At 37.8% G+C, this 22393-nt stretch overlaps 1 protein-coding gene across 8 annotated transcripts in view; it reads left to right on the forward strand.

Moving 5' to 3' along the window:
• RBFOX2 (RNA binding fox-1 homolog 2) overlaps positions 1–22393 on the forward strand; it is a 267858-nt gene that overhangs the window by 227430 nt on the left and 18035 nt on the right. For 3 of the 8 annotated variants that reach the window (XM_007456249.1, XM_007456251.1, XM_007456250.1), the window contains 7 exons: positions 1213–1356; positions 4516–4569; positions 13999–14091; positions 16896–16956; positions 19938–19991; positions 20113–20205; positions 21313–21445. In XM_007456249.1, the coding sequence (XP_007456311.1) occupies positions 1213–1356; positions 4516–4569; positions 13999–14091; positions 16896–16956; positions 19938–19991; positions 20113–20205; positions 21313–21445 (632 nt within the window). Of the gene's footprint in view, positions 1–1209; positions 1357–4515; positions 4570–13998; positions 14092–16895; positions 16957–19937; positions 19992–20112; positions 20210–21277; positions 21446–22393 lie in introns of all 8 variants that reach the window. The other 5 variants (XM_007456248.1, XM_007456254.1, XM_007456247.1 and 2 more) reach the window with 4 other exon arrangements.

Below are 22393 nucleotides of genomic sequence, written 5' to 3' on the forward strand. Positions count from 1 at the left end.
TGCCGCAGAGTGGCTGGGCCCGTGAGCCAGGGCCGCTGGGCCTGCGCGTCCGGGGCCTGAGCTCTGCAGGGGGAGAGGCCACAGCAGTGAGAGGCCCGCGCACCGCAAAAAAAAAAAAAAGGAAGTTCTATAAGAATCTAAGAACAAAGTACTATTTTTATTTTTTAATTTATTATTCTTTTTATTTGTTTGTTTATTTATTTATGGCTGTGTTGGATCTTCGGTGCTGCATGCAGGCTTTCTCTAGTTGCGGTGAGCGGGGACTACTCTTCGTTGCGGTGCGTGGGCTTCTTATTGCAGTGGCGGAGCACGGGCCCTAGGCACGCGGGCTTCAGTAGTTGTGGCACGCAGTCTCAGTAGTTGTGGCTCACAGGCTCTAGAGTGCAGGCTCAGTAGTTGTGGCGCACGGGCTTAGTTGCTCCGCCGCATGTGGGATCTTCCCGGACGAGGGCTCGAACCCGTGTCCCGTGCATTGACAGGTGGATTCTTAACCACTGTGCCACCAGGGAAGTCCCAATGTACTATTTTTATATCTTGTTTTCCTAATGTATCTCCATGTGATCTTCATTTTTTTAATTTATTTTATTTTATTTTTTTGGCTGCATCAGGTCTTAGTTGCAGCACGCAGGCTCTTCACTGTTGTGCATGGGCTTCTCTCTAGTTGTGGTGTGTGGGTTTTCTCCTCTCTAGTTGAGGCACATAGACTCCAGGCCACAAGGGCTCTGTAGTTGTGGCCCTTGGGCTCCAGAGTGCATGGGCTCTGTAGTTTGCAGCACGTGGACTGTAGTGCGTGAGCTCAGTAGTTGTGGCCCATGGGCTTCGTTGCCCCATGGCATGTGGGATCTTAGTTCCCTGACCAGGGATCAAACCCTCGTCCCCTGCATTGTAAGGTGGATTCTTTACCACTGGACCACCAGGGAAGTTCCTCTCCATGTGATCTTGAGCAAGTCACTTAGTGTTTCTAGTATCTCCCACTTTACTAATGTACTATAAATATGCAAAAGACCTAAATTTTTTGGTAAACTATAGCATTTTGAACACAGATAACATCTTTGGCTTTTTTCTCTTCGAAAGGACAGCTGTAATTTTTGCTTAAAGACACACTGTTTGAGAATGATTGGGGTGGGGGAGGACTTCAATTATTTTATGTAATTCTTGTGAAATAATTGTATTTATTTCTCCCTTAATGTTGTTTATTTCTTTGCTTAGCAGACAGAAGGGGGCGCACAGACAGAAGGCCAGCAGTCACAGACGCAAAGCAGTGAAAATTCAGAGAGTAAATCTACCCCTAAACGCCTGCATGTCTCTAATATTCCTTTCCGCTTCCGGGATCCTGACCTCCGGCAGATGTTTGGGGTAAGTCTCTGAAGGCCTTTTATGGTTTTACAATGAAAATATACTTTAACTCACCAGATGTATTATTAGTCATTACTACTTTAGGATAAAATTACAAGTATATTGAGAAAGATCCTGAGGTAAATCATTATTTTCATCAGCCTTTAGAAACTTTCCCATCTCCTGGCCTATTCTAGACATTATCCTTGCAAATTCTCACATACATAAGATGACTCCACAACCCAGTTTGCCTGGGACTGAGGGGTTTCTTAGGACGTTCAGAAAACCCAAGCACTGAAATCAGGACAAGACAGTAATCCCTGCCTTTCAAAGGGTTATGAGTTAAGTAAAATAATATCTGTGATCTAAAATCAGGTATAGGGGGTTAGTTTGCTGCCTGGCATGTTCTTCCAGCTGTTTACTTCCTCCCAGCATCGCTGTCATGAAAACGAAGTATAATAGCAAATATTTAAGTTACTCAGAAATGAATGGCTACTGAGAATCTTCATTCTTTTTTTGGGCTAAGGTGTTGTTGCCTGTTTTAATTTGATCAAACACTTAACTTGAACTAGGAGTAAGAAATCATTGATTTTTGTTTTAATTATTTGGATAGCAGCCTAATGCTTTGTCAGAAAAGCAAATGCCCTTCTTTAAGTCTCGGTTGGGGCCACTTCATGGCGACAAGACCCTGGAGCAGAGTTCTGTCACTTACAGCTGACTTCCTGGATGTGTTTTCTACACCAAAGGCAAGGCCAGGGTTGAGATTTAATGGTATTTTTGAAGCACTGGAAGAGCTTTTCAACATGAAATGGTAACCAGCTATTCCCCAGCTCTACAGAAAAGAGAGCAACAGAAAATATAAAGGGCAACATAAAGAAGTTAGGTTATGGCACTTCCCTGGTGGCACAGTGGTTGGGAGACCGTCTGCCAGTGCAGGGGACACAGGTTCGAGCCCTGGTCCGGAAAGATCCCACATGCTGTGGAGCAACTGAGCCTGTGCGCCACAGTTGCTGAGCCTGTGCTCTGGAGCCCACAAGCCACAACTACTGAAGCCCGCGTGCCTGGAGCCCATGCTCCACAACAAGAGAAGCCACCGCAATGAGAAGCCTGCACACTGCCTCAATGAGTAACCCCTGCTCACCTCAACTAGAGAAAGCCCACATGTAGCAACGAAGACCCAGTGCAGCCACAAATAATAAATAAATTTGAAAAGAAAAAAGAATTTGGGTTATGTTTAAGAAGAAACTTCCCAGGAGTATGAGTTACTAGGTTCTCTACTGAATTATCAGAGATAATATGGAACCTTAATCTCTGGAGGTCTGTGAAAATGGAATGCATCCTCATCTGTCAGAAGTGTTTTCTCTGTTGAGGCAGAAAAATAGTGTCCACTAAAGATCTGCCTAGGCCAGTTGTCAGTGATTTCTTGAAATGTATAATGCCCTTCTCATAAGACACTAAGTGCAAAAAAAAATAAAATTTTCATTGCACTTAGAGAGAGTATGTCCATACCTGGTTGCTGTCTTCTTCCATGTAGTTAGTACCTATCAGTATTTAGAAGGACAGTAGCATTGGTAAAGAGCAGAGATTCCATGTTCTACTTTATTTCCATTTTATTACCTCTGCAAACTTGATGAGTACCTTCTTTTAGTCTCATTTTCCTTAACCAGTTCTTACTCTGGAAGGTTATTATAAAGATGAATTAGAAAATGTAAAAGAAAACAAACTCTAAAATACCATACAAATTTCAGTTTTTTGGATAGACAGAGAAATAAAATAAAATGCCCTCCTTCCTAAAATAAGACATTTTCCTCTTCCCTTGATTTTTCTGATTTTCTATTAAATGGTGAAACTGGAATCAAGTCCAGAAGTCTTAACTCTAGAAAACTTGGGCTCTTAATACATGTTTTTTTGATAAAGATAGTAATGATTCAACCCAATAAGAAAACATGATCTCTGTTTTGCTCTTTTCGTTTTTTAGTTTCTTCACATTTCCCAAAGTCTAGTTTGAAATCCAAGTGAAAAAGATAATTGGGTCTGTGAGTCTAGTTCTCAAAGGGAAATGTGAGCCAAAAAGATATTGGAGATTTACTGCACATTCCCTCAATTCAGTTCATTCAGGTATTGATTAAAACAGGTAGTTTTATCACCTTATATATACCTCTCCTCCAAATAATTACTGTGTTATTTGTATGCCCCTCTAATCAGCTGTTTAGCTACCTAGCAATAGAGTTATTTAGGTGTTGTGTTTTTAGCTTTGTTTGATTTTCCAAATGTTAAAATATTTAACTAATTTCGAAACAAAGTTATTATTTTAAATATTTTAGATGATGTTTATTGCAGAAATATTGAAGTGGCAAATAAATATCGATAGAATCATCCATAATGTCCATGAATGTTTGGTATGCTGGAAAATAGCATGTAGCCTATAGAGATAACACATATATATTTATTGATTTGGAAAGTTATTCATAGTATATTAAGTTTAAGAAAAGTAAACACACACACACACACGCCTAAGGAAAAGCTGGCAAGGCTGTGTACCAAAATGTTAAGATGTTGGGATTGCAGATGATCTTCATTTTTTCTTTTCCCTTTTCCTTTTTGTTTATCTATATTTTCTACTTTTTTTTCCAGTAAATGTGGTTTACTTTTATTAATTAAAAAGAAAAAAAAAAGGAAGGCCTTACTTGTTGGTCCAATAGTTAAGACTCGGAGCTTCCACTGCAGGGGGTATGGGTTCTATCGCTGGTCAGGGACCTAAGATCCTGCATGCCGTGGGAGGCGTGGCCCAACAAAACAAGAAAGGGAAGAAAAACAGCCATCAATAGTATATCTTTCTACTTATGATTTCAAAAGTTAGAGATGTAGGTAGGAAAACCCCCAGTTCTTGTCCATGTGAAGAAGCATGTAATACAGTGACGCTGTGAATAACTTGTGAAAACAGCTTCCACTATAAAGAGGTGAATAATGCATGAGTGAGTGAATTAAAAAAGGAAAAATTATCAGCTCAATGATGAGGAAAAATCAACAACTGATATTGGGACCTACCAACAAATAGAAACATGGATGTTAAATAAGTAGTTTAAAGAAAAAAAACCACCTCTTCCTCTTTCAGAAGAAAGTAAAGTATATGGATAAAAAGCTGAACATGAGTAAATGTTTTTATTTTTGTCTCTGCAGCAGTTTGGCAAAATCCTAGATGTAGAAATAATCTTTAATGAACGTGGCTCTAAGGTAAGCTCCATTTCAGTGTTGTGTGCTTGGTTTCTTTTAGTTTTGTTTTATTTAAAATAGTAGATAGTCAGAAAATTTAAGCTGTTTTTCAAGCCTGCAAAAAGTATCCCAATGATCTAGCTTGATTAGATTACCTCTAAACATAAGCCACTGCGTGGCCAAATTTTTCCTAAATCTTTCTTAAATTGGGAGAGTGATGGTGTAGAAACGAGAGAGGTTTGAGGGGAGAGTGTGGCCGTAAGGAAGAAAGGCTGTAGGAGATGTCAGTCCTTTCTCAGATTTAAATTTGGCCTAAGCTTCTTATTGTAAAGGACGAGAGAGAAGACTGGAAAAAAGTGAAATTCTGTGAGAATTCTAGTCTGAATTCTACCAGAACAGTTCAGCTTTTAAAAATTGAACTTCAAAGTGACGTACTTAGAACAAATTTAATATTTCAGTTATTCAGTTGACTTGTTCTCTGTGTTCAGTAAATTCTGATAAAGCTTGAAAACAGGGGGTAGTGACTCAGGTATTCACTGTGGATTTCCTCCTTTAAGTTATACCCAGATAGGCAAGCTTCAGGACTGAGAGTCACTTCAATTACAAATACAGTGAGTTGGGGGTTTTTTGCATGAGGATGAACATAATAATTTACTGTTTTAAATTCCCAATCTGTATGATTTAGAATTTTTATGCACTAAAATAAGCAGCAGTGCTTTTAGGAATGAAGGAATTGTAAAGTGTTACAAATGGTGTTGTGAAAAAATATTTGATGAACTGAATTTCAGAAAGTTTTATGTGAGAGTTTTCTTCTTCCTCAACAAATGGAATACACTCCACAGACACAATCAGCTGTGGGCAGGCTTGTAAATATTTACCTTGCTATGTTCAGTTCTACTTGCATTTTTAGGTTAGACCAGTTTTTGAAATTAATTTTCATTTGGTCATCCCTACTGAATTTTGAAAATAGCTCTTAGCTATGATTAAATCTCTTAAGAATGTAATTTGAGAAGAGCTAAATAAAGTAAATAAATAAGCTAATATTTACCTCTCTTAATTTCCTACTCCAAATTCACCATACTTTGGGAACTAATAACATATCTACAGAGTTATATATACTTCCTGCCCCCATCTGTACTAATAAAAATGTTTGTGCTTTCCTAATGCTTCTGATTATTATTCCCTTCCTTTATAGAATGCATCAACACTAAAAGTATTTAATTCTGACTATAATAATTATTTGTTAATTATTAAAGAGGTAATTATACTCTAAGCTTTCAGTTTTCAGTTAAAACAAAAAAAGATTAATTATGCCTATACAGAACTTTCTCCAGCACTTAACTTGGTAAGTATTTTTAAAGTGAAATCTATTCAAACTGTAACCAGTAAAACTGTTTATACTTGTAATTTCCTCACAGTGGATTTCTATTCTTTTGTTGTATAGCTTGCTGTTATTTTTTTGTGAACTTTTTAGATACAAGGTAGAAAAATGACAATGGTTTAGAGATGAGAAGCACATGAATGTGAAATAAATACATGAAGATTATTGACCACACTGTTTATCTGAACCAGTGGTTTAAATGTTTTTGGTTTTAAGTGTTTGCACTTAAAACATTCTTAGCTAGAGTAACAACTGGAAGCCCAATAAAATTCTATCAGGCATTGAGGACTTTGCTCCTTACCAAGAAAATAATTTGATTGAATTCTTGTGAAGCAAAGGAAATTGATCTTTCTAAGGCTTCTTTCATTGACTTCAAGGATTTGCCTACTACCAAAAAGTTTTTAATTTACCTGATTCAATTACTCCTCCCCTGTAATTTCCATTTTAAAATGACACAAGCCTTCCTTTTCTCTTCGGGGAATCTAAAAGTATATGCTGCCTCTCTCAGCTTGATGCTGTGTCCTCACTGCCCTTTTTTCTTTGGGCTGCTGAAGGGTAGACAGACTGTGTACTAATTGGAAAATGTTTTTAAAACAAAGCACAGAATTCAGAATTGCCTTGGACCTGCCTTCTAGAACTGGTACAAAAACCTGTCTTCATCCTTTGCCCTTCTTAACTGCTACCTAAAGTTCTTAGCTGGAATGGGCTCATTAATAGAGATTTATTTTGGAGTCAAAACCTAGATGCGTCTTCTGGGATCCACCTGAGATAAATTAATGAGTACTTTTCTTTTTGTAAATTAAGTTTAGTTTCTCGTTACTTTTGTGTCTGGGGTTGACTGTAAAATTACAACATGTCTTGAAAGGAGCCAGAGAAAAGGAGACTTATATGGTCCTGTTGTTTAGCTAAGAATTGCTCAGTCTTTTAACAGAGTGCTTTTCTGTACAGAAATTAGCTTTATTGAATTTTTTCTGAAGCAATAATGGAAAAACACCTTTTTAGAGATAAGTAATACTTACATGTAAAACAGTATTTAACCAAGTGACTGCAAAACAAAAAGCAACTCTTTATTACCATGTCTTATTTTTTATGAGATCGTTGGCCCCGGGTTTGAGAATATACCCCCTTAAAAACATAAGTGAACACTGTCTTGCTGCATGCCCATTCCTTCCCTGCCTGCTAGTAGTCTACCTTTCCACCTTGCCTGGAGAGTAGAATTTCTGTGTTCCAGAAAGTAGTTGTTTCCTTGTTGTTGACTATTTTCCTTTTTTCTTCTTTGACCTTCATATTCTGAATTTGGTTTTTATGAAATGAATTTATTTCATTTACATGCATATACATACATACATATTTATTTAAATAATTTCATGTGATTTTTGAAAATGTTCTTTTTACTCCCTACTCCTTTGTAAAAACATAAAGTCAGCTGTATTTAGTTTTCTGTGATTAACTGAAGCAAAGATAGACTATCCTTTTGAAAATGTTTAATTAAGATATGTGATGAAAAATGATACCCCTTCCAAAAAGTTAACTAATGTACTCATATAGAATCTAGAAAATGATTAAACAGATATGCATAGCATTATTGATTCTCCAAATTTCACCAGTCGTGACAAAGTAGTAATACAAACAATAAGAAGTTAGTGTATAGGGAGAGTGGCCGTATATCCTGGTTTATCCAGGATAGTCCCAATTTATACTTGTCTTAGCAATTAATAATGTCCCCTTTCTCCCTCAAAGTATCCTAGTTTAAACAATAAATTATATTGTCATTCTCCTTATAGATCCTTTGAGTAACAATTTTAAAAAGTACCCTTTTAAAAACCATTATAAAAGGAAAACATGACGTTTAATGAGAAGTAGGGGGGAAAAGCATATAGTTCATTAAATGCATTATTCACAATATTCTCATGTATTTCCTTCCTTTTTTCTCACATATTCTCACATAGAATCTTAAACAGAACACTGAACAGTGGTCACCTAGTTCAACAACCAATACTCTTGACCTTGTATTGTCTGCTAGACACTTAGTAACTGAGCACTTGTTGTTTTCAAAAGTTTATTTCACTGTTGAAATTCAGACCTTCCACCATCCTGTTCACTATCACCCAGTCCCATAACTTTTTTTTTTTTTTTTTGCGGTACGCGGGCCTCTCGCTATTGTGGCCTCTCCCATCGTGGAGCACAGGCTCCGGACGCGCAGGCTCAGCGGCCATGGCTCATGGACCGAGCTGCTCCGCGGCATGTGGGATCTTCCTGGACCGGGGCACGAACCCGTGTCCCCTGCATCAGCAGGCGGACTCTCACCCACTGCACCACCAGGGAAGCCCCCATAACATTTTGTTTGTGATAATTATCAAGCTTATTTTAAAAAGAAATACAAAGATTCTAACATTTATATTTTCCATAAAGTTTTATCAACATACTTTGAATATAGTTGTCACTTTTGAAGGGACACGTTTTATAAATATTGAATGTATGGAAGCTCTTCTTCACACAGTGTCAATTGCTAAGTCCTCTAAAGGACTGCAGAATAGAGCACAGCAATAATTATTGAGATTTCTAGCAGATTTTTGGTTAATGTGTTTGCATTACTTCTCTCAGGTGGATTTCTGGAATGATGGTAATCTGGGTTTGGGTTAAGCTTATGTTTAGGCTGGAGTTAGGGAAGATAAAACCTCTATTCCCACTCCTCAGACACAAGAAATATGCTGTAATTTCTCTCCTATTTCCCTGGCTTTTGATTTTATGCAAAGGGAAATTATTTCTTTCCAAATATAGTCAAAAGACTGTCTTTGAAATTGCACTGAGTAAGCCTTTGTGATTTTCAGTAAAATTTGATGGGTAATGCTGAGATGAAATGTTTTTCATTATACTTAAAACTGAATTAACAGTGCATGTATTTCCAAAAGTCTTAGTTTATTTTCTTTTGCTACCATTTTATGGGTTTTAGTTTTATTTTTCTTTTATTTATTTTTTAATTTCTGTGTTCTGGCCATACCCAGGAGAACCTTCTGGTTTTGATTTCTCCCTTAAAAGTTCCATGGTAAATTTTCTTTCTCATTCTTCTGAGATGGAAAAATTCAAAGATTATACAAATTTAAAAATATTTTTACAATGCTCATCCTGTTGCTTGTTATTTACTGCAGTCTGAGGCCAGACTAAAAAGGTGACAGTTATTCGGCTCCTGTGTGCCCTTGATGACAAATGGATGTCAAGGCAGATAATAAAATTTTTGTCACACTCTGTAGAAGTTTTAACCACGACCATGTACCTGATAAACACAGCATCCCTCAATTTCCAAAAGACAACTAAGATAGCTGGTAAATTGTGAATGTAGCACTGGTGCATTTAAATTGTTAACATAGAAGAACTTTGGGAGCTGAGAACTTTAGGTAAGAGTGTAAAGGTGTAGACCTTCATTGCCCAGTGCAGCGACCATGCTGACCATTTGAAATGTGGCACATCTCTAAATTGAAATGTGCTTTAAGTGTAAAATAGACACCAATTTCAAAGACTTAGCTCAAAAAGAATATTAAACATCTCACTCATAATGGTTTCATAATGATGCCATGTTGAAATTATAATATGTCGTATATACTGGGTTAAATAAAATACATTATTTGAAATTAATTTCACTTGTTTTTACTTTTTTAATGTAGCTAATAGAAAATTTGAAATTATATATGTGGCTCATGCTATAGTTTTATTGGATGGTGCTGGTACAGACAAATGTTGCAACATCATTTTTTTTAATTTAAAAATGAAAGTTTACTTTTTGTTTATCTTTTGTTTATCTTCTTACATACCTGAAACATGTACTGTTAAGGGTCTGACTTTGTAGCTATTCAGACTGTTATTATGTTTCCCTTTTTGGTACCTTGTTTGATCATTTTGAAGCTCTTCTAAGGAAAATGTGTTAGGTTTAGACATAATTGTATTAAATTTTTTTCAAAGCAAGAGATCCAAATGACCAGAATTAATGTGAATTAGATTTCCAAGAATAAGGGAACATTAAACATAATTTCGTGGAAGAGAGTTTTCCTATTAGTAACTTTTTAAGTCTGTGAATATCCTTGGCTCAATTTCTGGCACATTTTCAAAAGTGCTAAATTTTATTGTAGAAACAGTACATGAAAATTTTTTTCAAGCCTTATTTGAGTTAATATTCTTAAAACCAAGTTGTAAATGTGACAGATAAGCAAGGAGGAAGTTGAGTTGATGGAAAACCACCTGTTTGAAGTTTCAAGTCAAGAGAAAAGTATCTAAGGATAGTACTCCAAAAATACTGGTTATGCTTCTCGTCTTCCTAATCACAGACCTTAATTCTGAGAGGTATATACTCATTCCCTAGTGCTTCTGAACAAATTATTACAAACTTGGTGGCTTAATACAACACAGATTTATTATCTTACAGTTCTGGAGGTCAGAAGTCCAAAGTGGGTCTCACTAGGCTAAAATCAAAGTGTTGGAGGGCTGTGTTCCTTCAGGTGGCTCTAAGGGATGCTCCATTGCATGCCTTTTCCAGCTTTGGGAGGCAGCCCACATTCCTTGGCCCCCCTTTCATCTTCAGAGCCAGCAACAGCCAGCCCAGCCTTTCTCAGGCTGCTACTCTCTCCAATTCTGACTCTCCTTCCCTCTTTCACTTCTAAGCACCTTTGTGATTACATTGGGCTCATCTGGATAATCCAGGATAATCTCCCTATCGCAAGATCATTAATTTAATCACATCTGCAAAATCCCTTTTGCCATGTAAGTTAACATATTTACAGGTTCTGGGGATTAGGACATGGACAACTTTGGGGGGGGGGCTGTTATTCTGCCTGACACAAGGTCTATTTATCTTTGAAGGAAAGAAAGAAATCCTATTACCTCTGTGTTTCTTATCAGGAGTCCCAAAGTATCAACAAGGCCTTCTGCCTCCTCTTTACGCTAGTAAATATGCCTGCAAAGATTGCTTCATTTTGGGGCTTCCCTGGTGGTGCAGTGGTTGAGAGTCCACCTGCCGTTGCAAGGGACACGGGTTTGTGTCCCGGTCCAGGAGGATCCCACATGCCGCGGAGCGGCTGGGCCCATGAGCCGTGGCCGCTGAGCCTGCGCGTCCGGAGCCTGTGTTCCACAGCGGGAGAGGCCGCGGCAGTGAGAGGCCCACGTACCACAAAAAAAAAAAAGATTGCTTCATTTTTATGTCTTTGATATCTTGATTAGCATTTCCTTTAGTTTATAAGCACCTTTCCTTATAAAACGCTTTTAAAGCATTTAAACGTGAATTTTGTTCCAGAATACTGAAGTTATATTGAAAAAAATCTTACACAAGCAGACTTTAATGTTAAACTTTGTCATATGCTGACTGTAAGATGCTAGCACTTATGATACCACACAGCTATTGTGTCACAGATGGTCCGTCAACACATTACAGAAAGAAGGGTCATAGAACACATTTAGCAATTAGCTTTGAAAGAGAAAATTAGAAGAATTGTAGGACTAATATAGTTTAGTAAATAGAATACTGAATTTTGGTTTCAAAGCTTAATTTCTAATTTTCTCACCATTAGTTGTAGGAAAAAGCTACATGGAAGGAAGAAGACCTTGTTGGTGCTCTGGGCTTTGTTGATGCTTGAATACTTAACCTCAGATTGGCTCAATGTTTTTACTTTCAAAAGGAAACCAACAGGTTTATCCTTTCTACCCCATGGGTGCATTTAAAAGACACACAAGTATGTGTGTATGTATGTGGGTGTGTGTAGTCATAATGCTAAAATTAAAAACTTGTATATTAGCCTCTACATAATCTGCTGTCAAGCCACTAGTTTATAATTTATTAATTTAACCCAGGGCATAAAATGTATAAGGCTGTGACAGTCAGTTGAAATACAGCTTATAGAACTTATAAAATGTGATATAAAAACTCATCACTATCTGTAACCTTTTTTTATTTTATTTTTATTTATTTATTTATTTATTTATTCTGTGGTACGCGGGCCTCTCACTGTTGTGGCCTCTCCCGTTGCGGAGCACAGGCTCCGGACACACAGGCTCAGCGGCCATGGCTCACGGGCCTAGCCGCTCCGCGGCATGTGGGATCTTCCCGGACCGGGGCACAAACCCGTGTCCCCTGCATCGGCAGGCGGACTCTCAACCACTGCACCACCAGGGAAGCCCTGTAACCTTTTTTAAAAGGTTTAACTTTCCTATTGAAGGATTCTCCAGGATCGGATAGCTGGCTTCTTGTCTTCATCAGATGCTAGCGTAGATGACAGATGGAATAATTAATTAGTAACTTGCCCTTGTACACCTTGAGTTGTCAAAGTGGCTATAACATGTTGATATCAAAATTTGTTTCTGAAAATGTGTTCCCATTGATATTTTCAACACATGTACATTTTTAAGGAACATTTTGAATTAAAATTACCCATAGTATTCCGTCCTAAGCTACATGTATTTTTCAAAATTTGTCAGCTTAGCATTTCACTTTCTAGATATCAAATTGAAGGTAGAGATAATCCATTGGAATCCTCCATGGATTGCCACCCAACCATATAGTCATTTAAATGCTGAGAAATCAGATCCTTCAGAATGATGGAGTTGCTTTTATAAAATCTGATTGAGCAATGCACATTATTTACCATCTCAGTTAAAAATATGTTTTGTATATATAGGAGTACTCATGGTATTGATAAGCAGCAAAGCAGAACTTCAGTGAAAATAAAGGTTCATGTTATCCTACAATGGAATATTCAAAGAATGCTAGAGAGACAGTGAAGCTATTGAGACATGAGGACTGTCTCAGAAAATTCTAAGAAGTTACCACTCTACAGATATAAATAGCTTGAGAAAATTTTATAGTTGCAGAGTGGAAAGATAAGGACAGAGCACCTAGAATGAAACTGATATAATGCTTTGTCAAATAGTCCTATAGTATATGGTAAATCCTGCTGGTGTTGAAATTGATAGAATGATAATGACCCAGGCAGTCTTTTCAGATTTAATGTGAGCCAAGGAGTAGAGTGGGTTAAATCCCGGTCTCCTGCTTTTTCTGTTTAATAAATTAAAACTCCATGGTTTGTTTGTTTGTTTTTCAGCATCTACAATGGACAAATTAATCCTAACTCAGAGTAGCATCTGTATTGCTGTTTTATGGTATTCGTTTCCTATTAAATAGTATGCAATTGATGTCACTAACATAGATCTCATTCCTATTGCCTTTTTGACTATTCCTTTTTCTCTCTGCGTATAGAAAAAACTAATACATTTAGTAGCAGATGTAGGCTTCAACAAAATTTAGGCAAATTTGGGTAAGCAATTTTCTGAAATTCAGCTGAACATAATTTTACTCTTGAGTGTCAGACTGGTTGTTTAAAATTCGCATTGAAGAAAAGTCATAATTGACCACTGCTTAGTGGTATTTTCGTTTGCTTAGACAAACATGAGTGCTCTCCTCTTCCACACCCAGTACCCACAGAATCAATCATGAACACTATATCTTAAATTATACTGTTCCCAGAGAAGTTGATGGTGCTGTAAGCAACAGGCAAAGTGGGGCTAAAACGATTAGACCGCCTCAAAAACTCATTATACAAGGTTTGCACCTAAATATCAAGTTTCATGTAGAAGTTACTGGGGAATAATAGATTTAATTATTTTTAGTATTATATAAAAGGATATGTATGTTAGCAGCATGAAATAAGAAAGGTAGGATTTTTTAAAATGTTCAGATTCTCAGTTGAATAGTTTGACCCGAGTAACTCTATACCTTAATTTTGGTCTGGCCTCACATGCTTTATGTTTTATTTTATTATTGTTTTTATTGTTGTTAATTACATTATTATTATTATTATTATTATTATTATTATTATTATTATCACTACCACTAGAGTTCTTTATTCTTTTCTTGGATTTAATTTCCCTTTACAAAATATGCATGGACCGAAAACGTGACTTTGGGAGAGTATTGCTGAGTTGTTGCTGATGTCAGTTTCATACTGTGATATTTTTTTTCTATTTACCAAGAGATCAGTATTTCAATATAACGATGTGCATGTTTTCCCCCCTTCTCCCGCTGCATGCAGGGATTCGGGTTCGTAACTTTCGAGAATAGTGCTGATGCAGACAGGGCCAGGGAGAAATTACACGGCACCGTGGTAGAGGGCCGTAAAATCGAGGTGCATGTCTTCAATAATTCAATTTCTGGTTTATATTTTTATTTCTCTCTTTATGTATTGCCTCACTTATTTCACATTTGGAACCCTGTCTTGTTCGTGTTTTTGTGTCTCTGTGTCCTTTACCTTCTTGCACCAAAACGCGTAAAAGTAACACTTCTATCCTTCTCCCCTCCCTCCCATTTTTTGGTTGTTTTGGGGTTTTAGTTTTGATTTACCTGTGTGCGGATGTATGTGTATTTGTTTTTCATTTACTTTTTTCCTCCAAAATGTTCATCCTTCTACTCTCCTGATTTTTTTCCTTTGCTTCAGTTTGCGAGACTCTGAATTCCTCTAATCAGGCCAAAATAAAACTAACTTTTAAAATGTCTAAAAACTACCCAATTTAGAAATGTGTCCTATAATGAATCAAGGGGCCAGCCAATATCCTCTCTCTCTTGGGAGGCCAGTTCGCCTCCACATGCGTGTGAGAAGTAAGGAATAGAAGATCATAGAGGTTCGGGGCAGGGAGGAAAGAATCCAAAACTAATGTGGTTTTTAAATATATTTAATATCTAGAATTTCAACAGTTACTGGATAAAATCCTCCAACAGAGGGTTGGGTGGCTGCCTGGAGAAAGTACTAGTACTGTGAGTGAGTCGGCCACCTGGTGCTCAACAGCCCTTTTCATAACGCAGTGAAGGTTAACTGGCTCCTTTCCCCTTTCCCAGTTTTTAAAAGTATGAAATATAAAAGCCACCATCTTGAGTAAGATGTCTGCATATTTTGCTTTTTTTTCCCCCTCCCTTTCCAATGGTTTAGCATTTAGGGCCCTTCACTTGACTCACTCTTTCCATGGTAACTATACACAATGCTGGCGATGGTGCCCGTTGGCGGTAAGTGAAACAAAAGCACTAGAGAAGAAGCTTTTTTAAAATGTAATTACAAACAAATAAGAAAGAAAAAGTCCATCTGCCATCTCACATTAACACTACAAAATGTGATTTGACTTGCTCCTCTTCCTTTTCCTTTCCCCCTTTTATTTTCAATGCTGTTGAGTAATGCCGCCTGGACTTTGGATGTACACATTGTTTTGTAGCAGTCTGAGCTGTTTGAGTACTGACGTCATGGTGATTTTTTCCCCTTGCACATCTTACTCAGAGTTACTGAACTCCAGTTTGGCTGGTTTTATTAATGCACTTCCTGCCCCCACTTCCTTTCCTCCTTTTCCTCTTTCCCAGACCTCTGTTTGTAGCTATGACTGTTCTTTCTTTGCCCTTGACGGCTCTCTCTCCTGCCCGTGACAGCCTTCCTGACTTTCTCTCTTCTCTTCCCCGCTTTTTTGTTCTCCTTACCCAAGCTGTCTTCCTACCCTTTGCCCTAGTCCTTCCCCACCCCTTCTCTGTTCTGTGCAGCTATTGGTCTCTTTTGCTGACTGGTGGTTTCTGATTGGTTCTGGCCATTTTTCCTTTAAGTGCTTGGGTGCTTTCTGCTCTAGCAGCTAGTGGAAGCTCTTGCCCCATTCTAATCCTTGTCTGTGAGAGCCTCGCTCTTCACTTTCTCCTGTCTTTCCAAAATTGATTGTTTTTTTCTTTCTTTTATTTGTGTGTGTGTGTTTTTTAACTGCATGCTCTCAGTCTCATCATTGTTGTATCCCATTCTTTCTTTTAAATGTGAAATGTTGATATGATTTGGTGGGTCAAACTAGAGTAAATGGAGTTTCCAACTCTTTTCCTCACATAGGAAGATCATCACTATACAAATCCTGAAAGACATATTATTAAAACATTTTTGGTTCCAATTCTACCTAAAATTGATGTGGTTTTTTTTTTTTGGTAACAAATTTATCACTATTCAAATTTAACATAAATTCCCAGAGCGAAGTAAGACATATTATATTTTGTATGTTTTATAATTCTTTTAAAAACTGGCCTGTTTTTATATACCTGACAACATAGTATATAACCAGGTTCTATGGTAAGGCTTTACCCTCCTTGCAAGAGCTTTGAGGCTGGTTCTGACACTGGGCTGCAGTATCCTGGCTTCTAAGCTCCATTCATCTTTTCTTCATCAGCACCATCTTTGTAGCGTCTACTTACCTTACCACTGAGAATGCTTTAATTATGCCGTTCTGTAATGAGGGTAGAGAGTACCATAAAACAAAAGAAACATAAGCTTTATTTTTTGAATTCTTTTAAGTGCCTGATTTAAAGGCCTCTTGAAAACTTTCTTCTTAAATGAATAGGCCACATAATCTAGAAAATTCAAAATGGTCCTGAAGTCTGTCAACATGGGAATCTAAGTTCCTATATTTGTTTACTGACCTCAAACAGTAAAGTCTCGTACAAGCATGTAAAAAAAGCTGAACATCAGAACAGGTAAACTCAACAGATTTTTTTTCCTATCTTCCTATAAATTTATTTCCTGAGCAATGTAGCAAGCCTCTGTTTTGTTAATGAACTTCAAAGTTCACGTGCACACAGAGCTGTTTCCAATTACTTTTTTCCATATTTTCTCAATGCAGAGACTTCTCTGTTTAAAAGATCTCCAAAGAACTTGCAGATGTACTTTTTCTTTGGAGGACTGGATGGTAAAGTTGCCCTAGTTTTCCATTTGGAGACCAAGAAACTGCATTTTACTCTTGTTAGCCTCATTTAATGAACACTTTAATTAAAATACTATTATTAATATTTTATATTAATTATTTAAATCAGTTGTCTCTGAAATTTACATTTTAAACTGAATACTTTGTTATTGAATGAGCACCTCCATATTCCCTAATGTGGTTTACTTCCTCCCTGCCCCTTCTTTCTACTTTGTATCTGTAGGTGAATAATGCTACAGCACGTGTAATGACCAATAAGAAGATGGTCACACCATATGCAAATGGTAAGAGGTTACAAGTCATCTTCGGAAAGATGTCATTTATTCTCACAAACATCAAAGACTTTTGCTTGATTTCAGTCTTCAGTTTGTTTCATGCACGTTGAAGTATTTTCTTTACCTAGGAGAGTTAATTTTTATAAATTACCTTTTTTTTAAAGTTTTTTTAGTTATTAAGGTGTTATAGTCTCAGTAAAGTTCATTTTATACAGTGCGAACACATCATTTGAGGTTACCTATTAACCCAAGTTAGGCCCCCCGTGGGCACCCTCTTTTTGTAGCTGCTGTAGTTCTTTGTAATATGTTAGGCTTGTCCAGGATACCCCTGGATCTTACTTATCTGAACATAATAATTGGAATAATTCTTGACCCCTTGTTCTCCTTTTAAAGGAATGGTCTAGAGGCAGCAGCCACGGGGTGTGTGTGTTGGGGAGGGGTACGCGCGCATATTTTCTATTTTCTATTCCGTGGCTACCTGTTATACAGTGAGTTTTATAAATGTTTCTCATGAAGAAGGAATTTTTCTGTGAATATTTTGTCTAACAAAAACAGAACTTTTGCTTCAGTTGTCAAATGTAATCTATACTCATACTCCCTAAGTGAGGTGGGATATAATTTTAATCTGTTGTACAACAGTGGTTTTGCAAGCTGTGTTCTACAGGACCATCGTGGGGGGAAAAAGAAAACTGAATGGACTGGGTCTTGAGGCCTACAGCTCTACTTTGGTGGACCTCATTCTCTGTTGTATATTTTAGAGTTGTGCATAAGATTTTATCTAGAATAAAAAGGGGAGTTTCTCGCCTTTTATTGCTTTATAAAAGTTTGAACCTACTGCTAGAGTATGACAGTATGTGCTGGTAGTATCTTAAATCAAGTAGAAGTGTCTTAGTGTTGAGTATATCCCGGGAGGTCTTCAATAAATATGTGTAGCCCAGCTTTTCAAATAGATTATAGAAATCAGCATAATTTGCATTTATCAGCATAATTGGCATTTTCCTTACTCATTTTACTAGTGGTATATCTTGGGATACCACCACCTTCCACTTTACCTTTTGTTTTCTTCTTTTCACTGCTATCACAGAAACAGAAGTTTCTGCAATTTTGATAAAAATCCAATTTAAACTAAATCAGAAGGAGAGTATGTCAGATTTCCTTTCGATCCAGCGAGAATGGTGGAGCAGAAAGAGCTGCTGACTAGAATTGAGAAGACAAATTCTCCTTCTAGATTTGACTCTTCATTTTCCTCTGTGACAGTGGGCCAATTTCCTAACCTATCTGATTCTGTTTTCACCTCTGTCAAGTAGCAGTCACAGAATTTTAGCACCACAAGGCTCTTCTTTAGAAGTCATTAAAATCCAACCCTCCTAGCTTATTAGCTAGGAAATGAAGCCCAGGGAACTGTGTCCTTACTCATTGTCCCAGAGGTGGTACCTATCTTACCGCTCTCTTTGGGTTTTGTGAAAGTCAAATGACATAAACACCTGTAAAAATACATTGTAAAGTGTACAAAACTTAACGTATTCAAGATATTGTTGACAGTGTACCTTTATATACCATTATTATAATGCGCATCCATTGTATGCATTTAAAGGGAGTGCTTAAGTAATAGTGCCATTGATAGGAAAGGAAAAGTTCATTTTTTAATATTATTCTAAATCACTATTCAAGCCTACTGGAGCCAGACTTTAGAAACATGCAGCTCCCGTGTTAGAGATTCTGAAAGCAGTGGCACAATGTTACGATGTTATAAAAGAATTAAACCAAAGAGCCAATCTTTCAGAAAAATAAAATGACATATTTATGTATGAAATTCAACAAATATTTATTGATTAAAGTTTTCACATGGAATTCTACTCTAACTATCAGTGGGTACTAGTGCATTTTTCTTTTTTTTTTTTTTACTACTTGCCATATTCCTATAAATCTAAAAAAGGGAATGTAGAAATGAAATTGATATCAAACCTAATGTTGTTTGGAAATACTTAAAATTTATAAATGTTTAAGTTAATGTTCAGCAGCGGTCTTGTATCCATTAGCTTAAAGGTCTGATTAACGTAAATATGCTTATTGCAAATTAAAATCTCAGAAGACATGCACCAAAGTTGGGAATGTACCTTGAATTTTATCATTGCATATCTCTCCTTGGTGCCTTGGTTAACTCCAGTGAAATCCCAGTGGGAAATCCCAATGAAGGAAGATTTCCATTTACCCAGAATACCATTAGCGTGGTATAAATGAACATGGAATTCAGAGGTCCAGGTCAAATTTGAATTCAGTCAAAGGATACCCTTATCAAACAATTAGAGTAGTAAACAGTGTTAAGATGATATAGAACATAGTGCATCACAGTATGATAGAGAATGATATATATTCTGCCTTTTTCCTTCTTCTAAACAAAGATTAGGTCATTAAGCCATTCTATGAGAGACCATATTCCAAACCCCAGGATTTATTTGTATTTCTTTTTCCTTCTGTCATTCCCTCTCCATCTTGCTACCTCCCAATTTTTTTCTCACGTCCTCTTTACCCACACCACTCCCCTGCCAAATCTTCATTATCCTTTCACTGTGCTAGTCCTGCTTAAAGATGATCAGGTCCAGAAATGTCATCACCCTCTCATGTAAACCCCCACTGGCATTCTAAAGAGAAGCTGGTACCAGGCAAAAATGAACCCAGAGGTGTCTGAAGCCAACTTGCACATCACTCCTTTTCCTTATATTCCTCATATAGTTTTTGTTTGTTTGTTTTTTTGCGGTACGCGGGCCTCTCACTGTTGTGGCCTCTCCCGTTGCGGAGCACAAGCTCCGGACGCGCAGGCTCAGCGGCCATGGCTCACGGGCCCAGCCGCTCCGCGGCATGTGGGATCTTCCCAGACCGGGGCACGAACCCGTGTCCCCTGCATCAGCAGGTGGACTCTCAACCACTGCGCCACCAGGGAAGCCCCTTCATATAGTTTTAAATGTTTACTGTCCTCTCTTCCGTTTCAGGTTGGAAATTAAGCCCAGTAGTTGGAGCTGTATATGGGCCCGAGTTGTATGCAGGTAGTATTTAAGTTAATTTTTCCATTTGTGTTATTTATATGTATTTTAAAAATCTGTTGTTTTTCAGTTTCCTATTCCTTTGTAATCTTTTTGCACTTTTTCATTTCTTAAATGCACTCAGCATCCAGCTTTCAAGCAGATGTGTCCCTAGGCAATGACGCGGCAGTACCCCTGTCAGGAAGAGGGGGCATCAACACTTACATTCCTTTAATCAGTAAGTAGCCTATGTTGACCTGGCATGGCTTTTGACTGTTGTGAGTAAACAGTGATGTGTTGGTCTTTTTTCCCCCCAAATATAATACATAACTGAAAAGGAGGCATTCACGAGAAAGATAAATACTGTCACAGTGCCCTGTCCTGCTTATTAATTAGCCTGTGCTAGAATCTTTTTGACCAAATGTTAAGATGGCCAAAAAGCATAAATAGTTGGAAAAGTTAGAAGGGGGTGAGGACACGTAAAGAAAATTTTAGTCTGCACTTTGTAATGAAGAAAACAAAAGAAGTAATTATTTGTGGAATGTGTTGTACATGTTATCTGCAAATCAGCTTTGGGCCCTTGAGTCGAATATCACTCAAAAGCCCCTCCAGTATTATTGATTATTCTCAGCTCTGTTGATATCTCTAAAGTCATTTTGACCTGAGCCATTTAGCCATTTAGCAAGAGATATAATTAAACAGAGTTCAATGGACATGGCATCAGTGTCTCTGTGTGCTTTCTAGAGGACAGCACACTTAAAATAGGCCCTTAGAAAATGTCTGCCTCTTTAAAGGATTACAAGGCTGCAGGGGAAAGGTAGTTTCCCTCTCACCTCACGTTTCTGAATTGAAATATTTTAGATAAGGAATAAGGTTGACTAGTGAAATGTCTGAAGACTACTGTGTGCCTTGGAGTGTGGCAGCATGTCAAAACACAAAAGAATTTTCTTATGAAGGATAATTATTATATGCAGGTAATAACGTTTGGAAACAAGGTTAATAATTAGCCAGTGAAAGAGTTTATATCAGTCAATTTAAACTGCCCATAGAAATTAAAAGTCTCGTCTCCATTATGGCAGTAGTGCTCAGAGCTTCCTGAACCGTTTCTCCTCAGCTTGCATTGTAAGGCCGAAATTGGGAAGGAACAAAGAAAACTCACTCAAGATTTGTGATGAATGAGGCATGGAGTCAATTAGTTTGGGCATATTGTATATTTCCATTTCTTTTTGAGAAAAGATGTAATGTCGAGGTGTCTTTCCTGTAATTGGTGCAAAGCAAGCTGTGATTGTACACGTGCTGTTGAATGCAAGTTGGCATTTCTGTCGTATTTTGGGTCTCCCTTTAGTTCCTGGCTTCCCTTACCCAACTGCAGCCACCACGGCGGCCGCTTTCAGAGGAGCCCACCTGAGGGGCAGGGGGCGGACGGTATACGGTGCGGTCCGAGCGGTACCTCCAACAGCCATTCCCGCCTATCCAGGGTAAGCAGTAGATTCCAAAATAAGCAACCACACAAAAACAGAAAACCATGGCCCTCGTATAACTTCTGGGATGTTGCCGTGCCACATAGTAGAGATTCTGTGAATATTTGCAAATTAACGGATTAGATGGCAAGAACCATACCATTGTCAGAATGTAACAAAATATCAATTCATTATATAAATCTTCATTTTGGCCACCTTAAGCCCTCACAGTAGTGGCTTAAGACAGTAGCCAGATCTGTCTTGTGTTCACTAGCAGTGTGTTGGCATGGAGTTCACTCAGCATCGCACGAATTTGGATTAACACTCCTGCAGAGAAGCAAACTAGAAGCTCAAGATTGTAGTGCGAGACTCTGCATCTGCTGGATCCACCCCCTCACCACCACCCTTATTGGGGCTGAGGCTCTCACACGTGCCCTCCCTTGTGGTTTCACCGCCTGGGTGGTGAGCAGCAGAGCTACTTACCCACAATGGATTTGCTTTCTTTGTAGGAAATGGATTAAAAGAGGTTAATTCAAAGATGAACCAAGTCCAATGGAATCAAGGGCGAAAGGGAGAAGTAGGAAGAATTAAACTACAGTTGGCTTCTGAATAATAAAACAACTAATGGAGCTGAGCATCCTTCACCCTTTGATTTTTGTATGGAGGGTGTCTCATGCAGTGGAATGATTCCATAGCAACAAATAAATCCTTTGTTATTGAATGGGGGAGAAGGAGTGAAGATGGCAGGTTTTGTTTTCAGTTGTTTTTCAGTGTCAACCTAAAATGTATATTTTTGTAAAGAGTGGACTTTTATAAGTTAGTTGTATCAGTCTTCCCAGATGTGACGTTTGTGTTCTTCATCTTTTCTCTGCCTGTGACGGGTTTTTTTTCCATATTCTTAATGAAGAATAAACAGTGGCAGAGGAGCCTATTCATTGCTACATAGTTAAAATGTAAAGGGAAAGA

This window comes from Lipotes vexillifer, unplaced genomic scaffold (genome assembly GCF_000442215.2).
Source record: "Lipotes vexillifer unplaced genomic scaffold, Lipotes_vexillifer_v1.1 scaffold728, whole genome shotgun sequence".
Classification (NCBI taxonomy): Eukaryota; Metazoa; Chordata; class Mammalia; order Artiodactyla; family Lipotidae; genus Lipotes; species Lipotes vexillifer.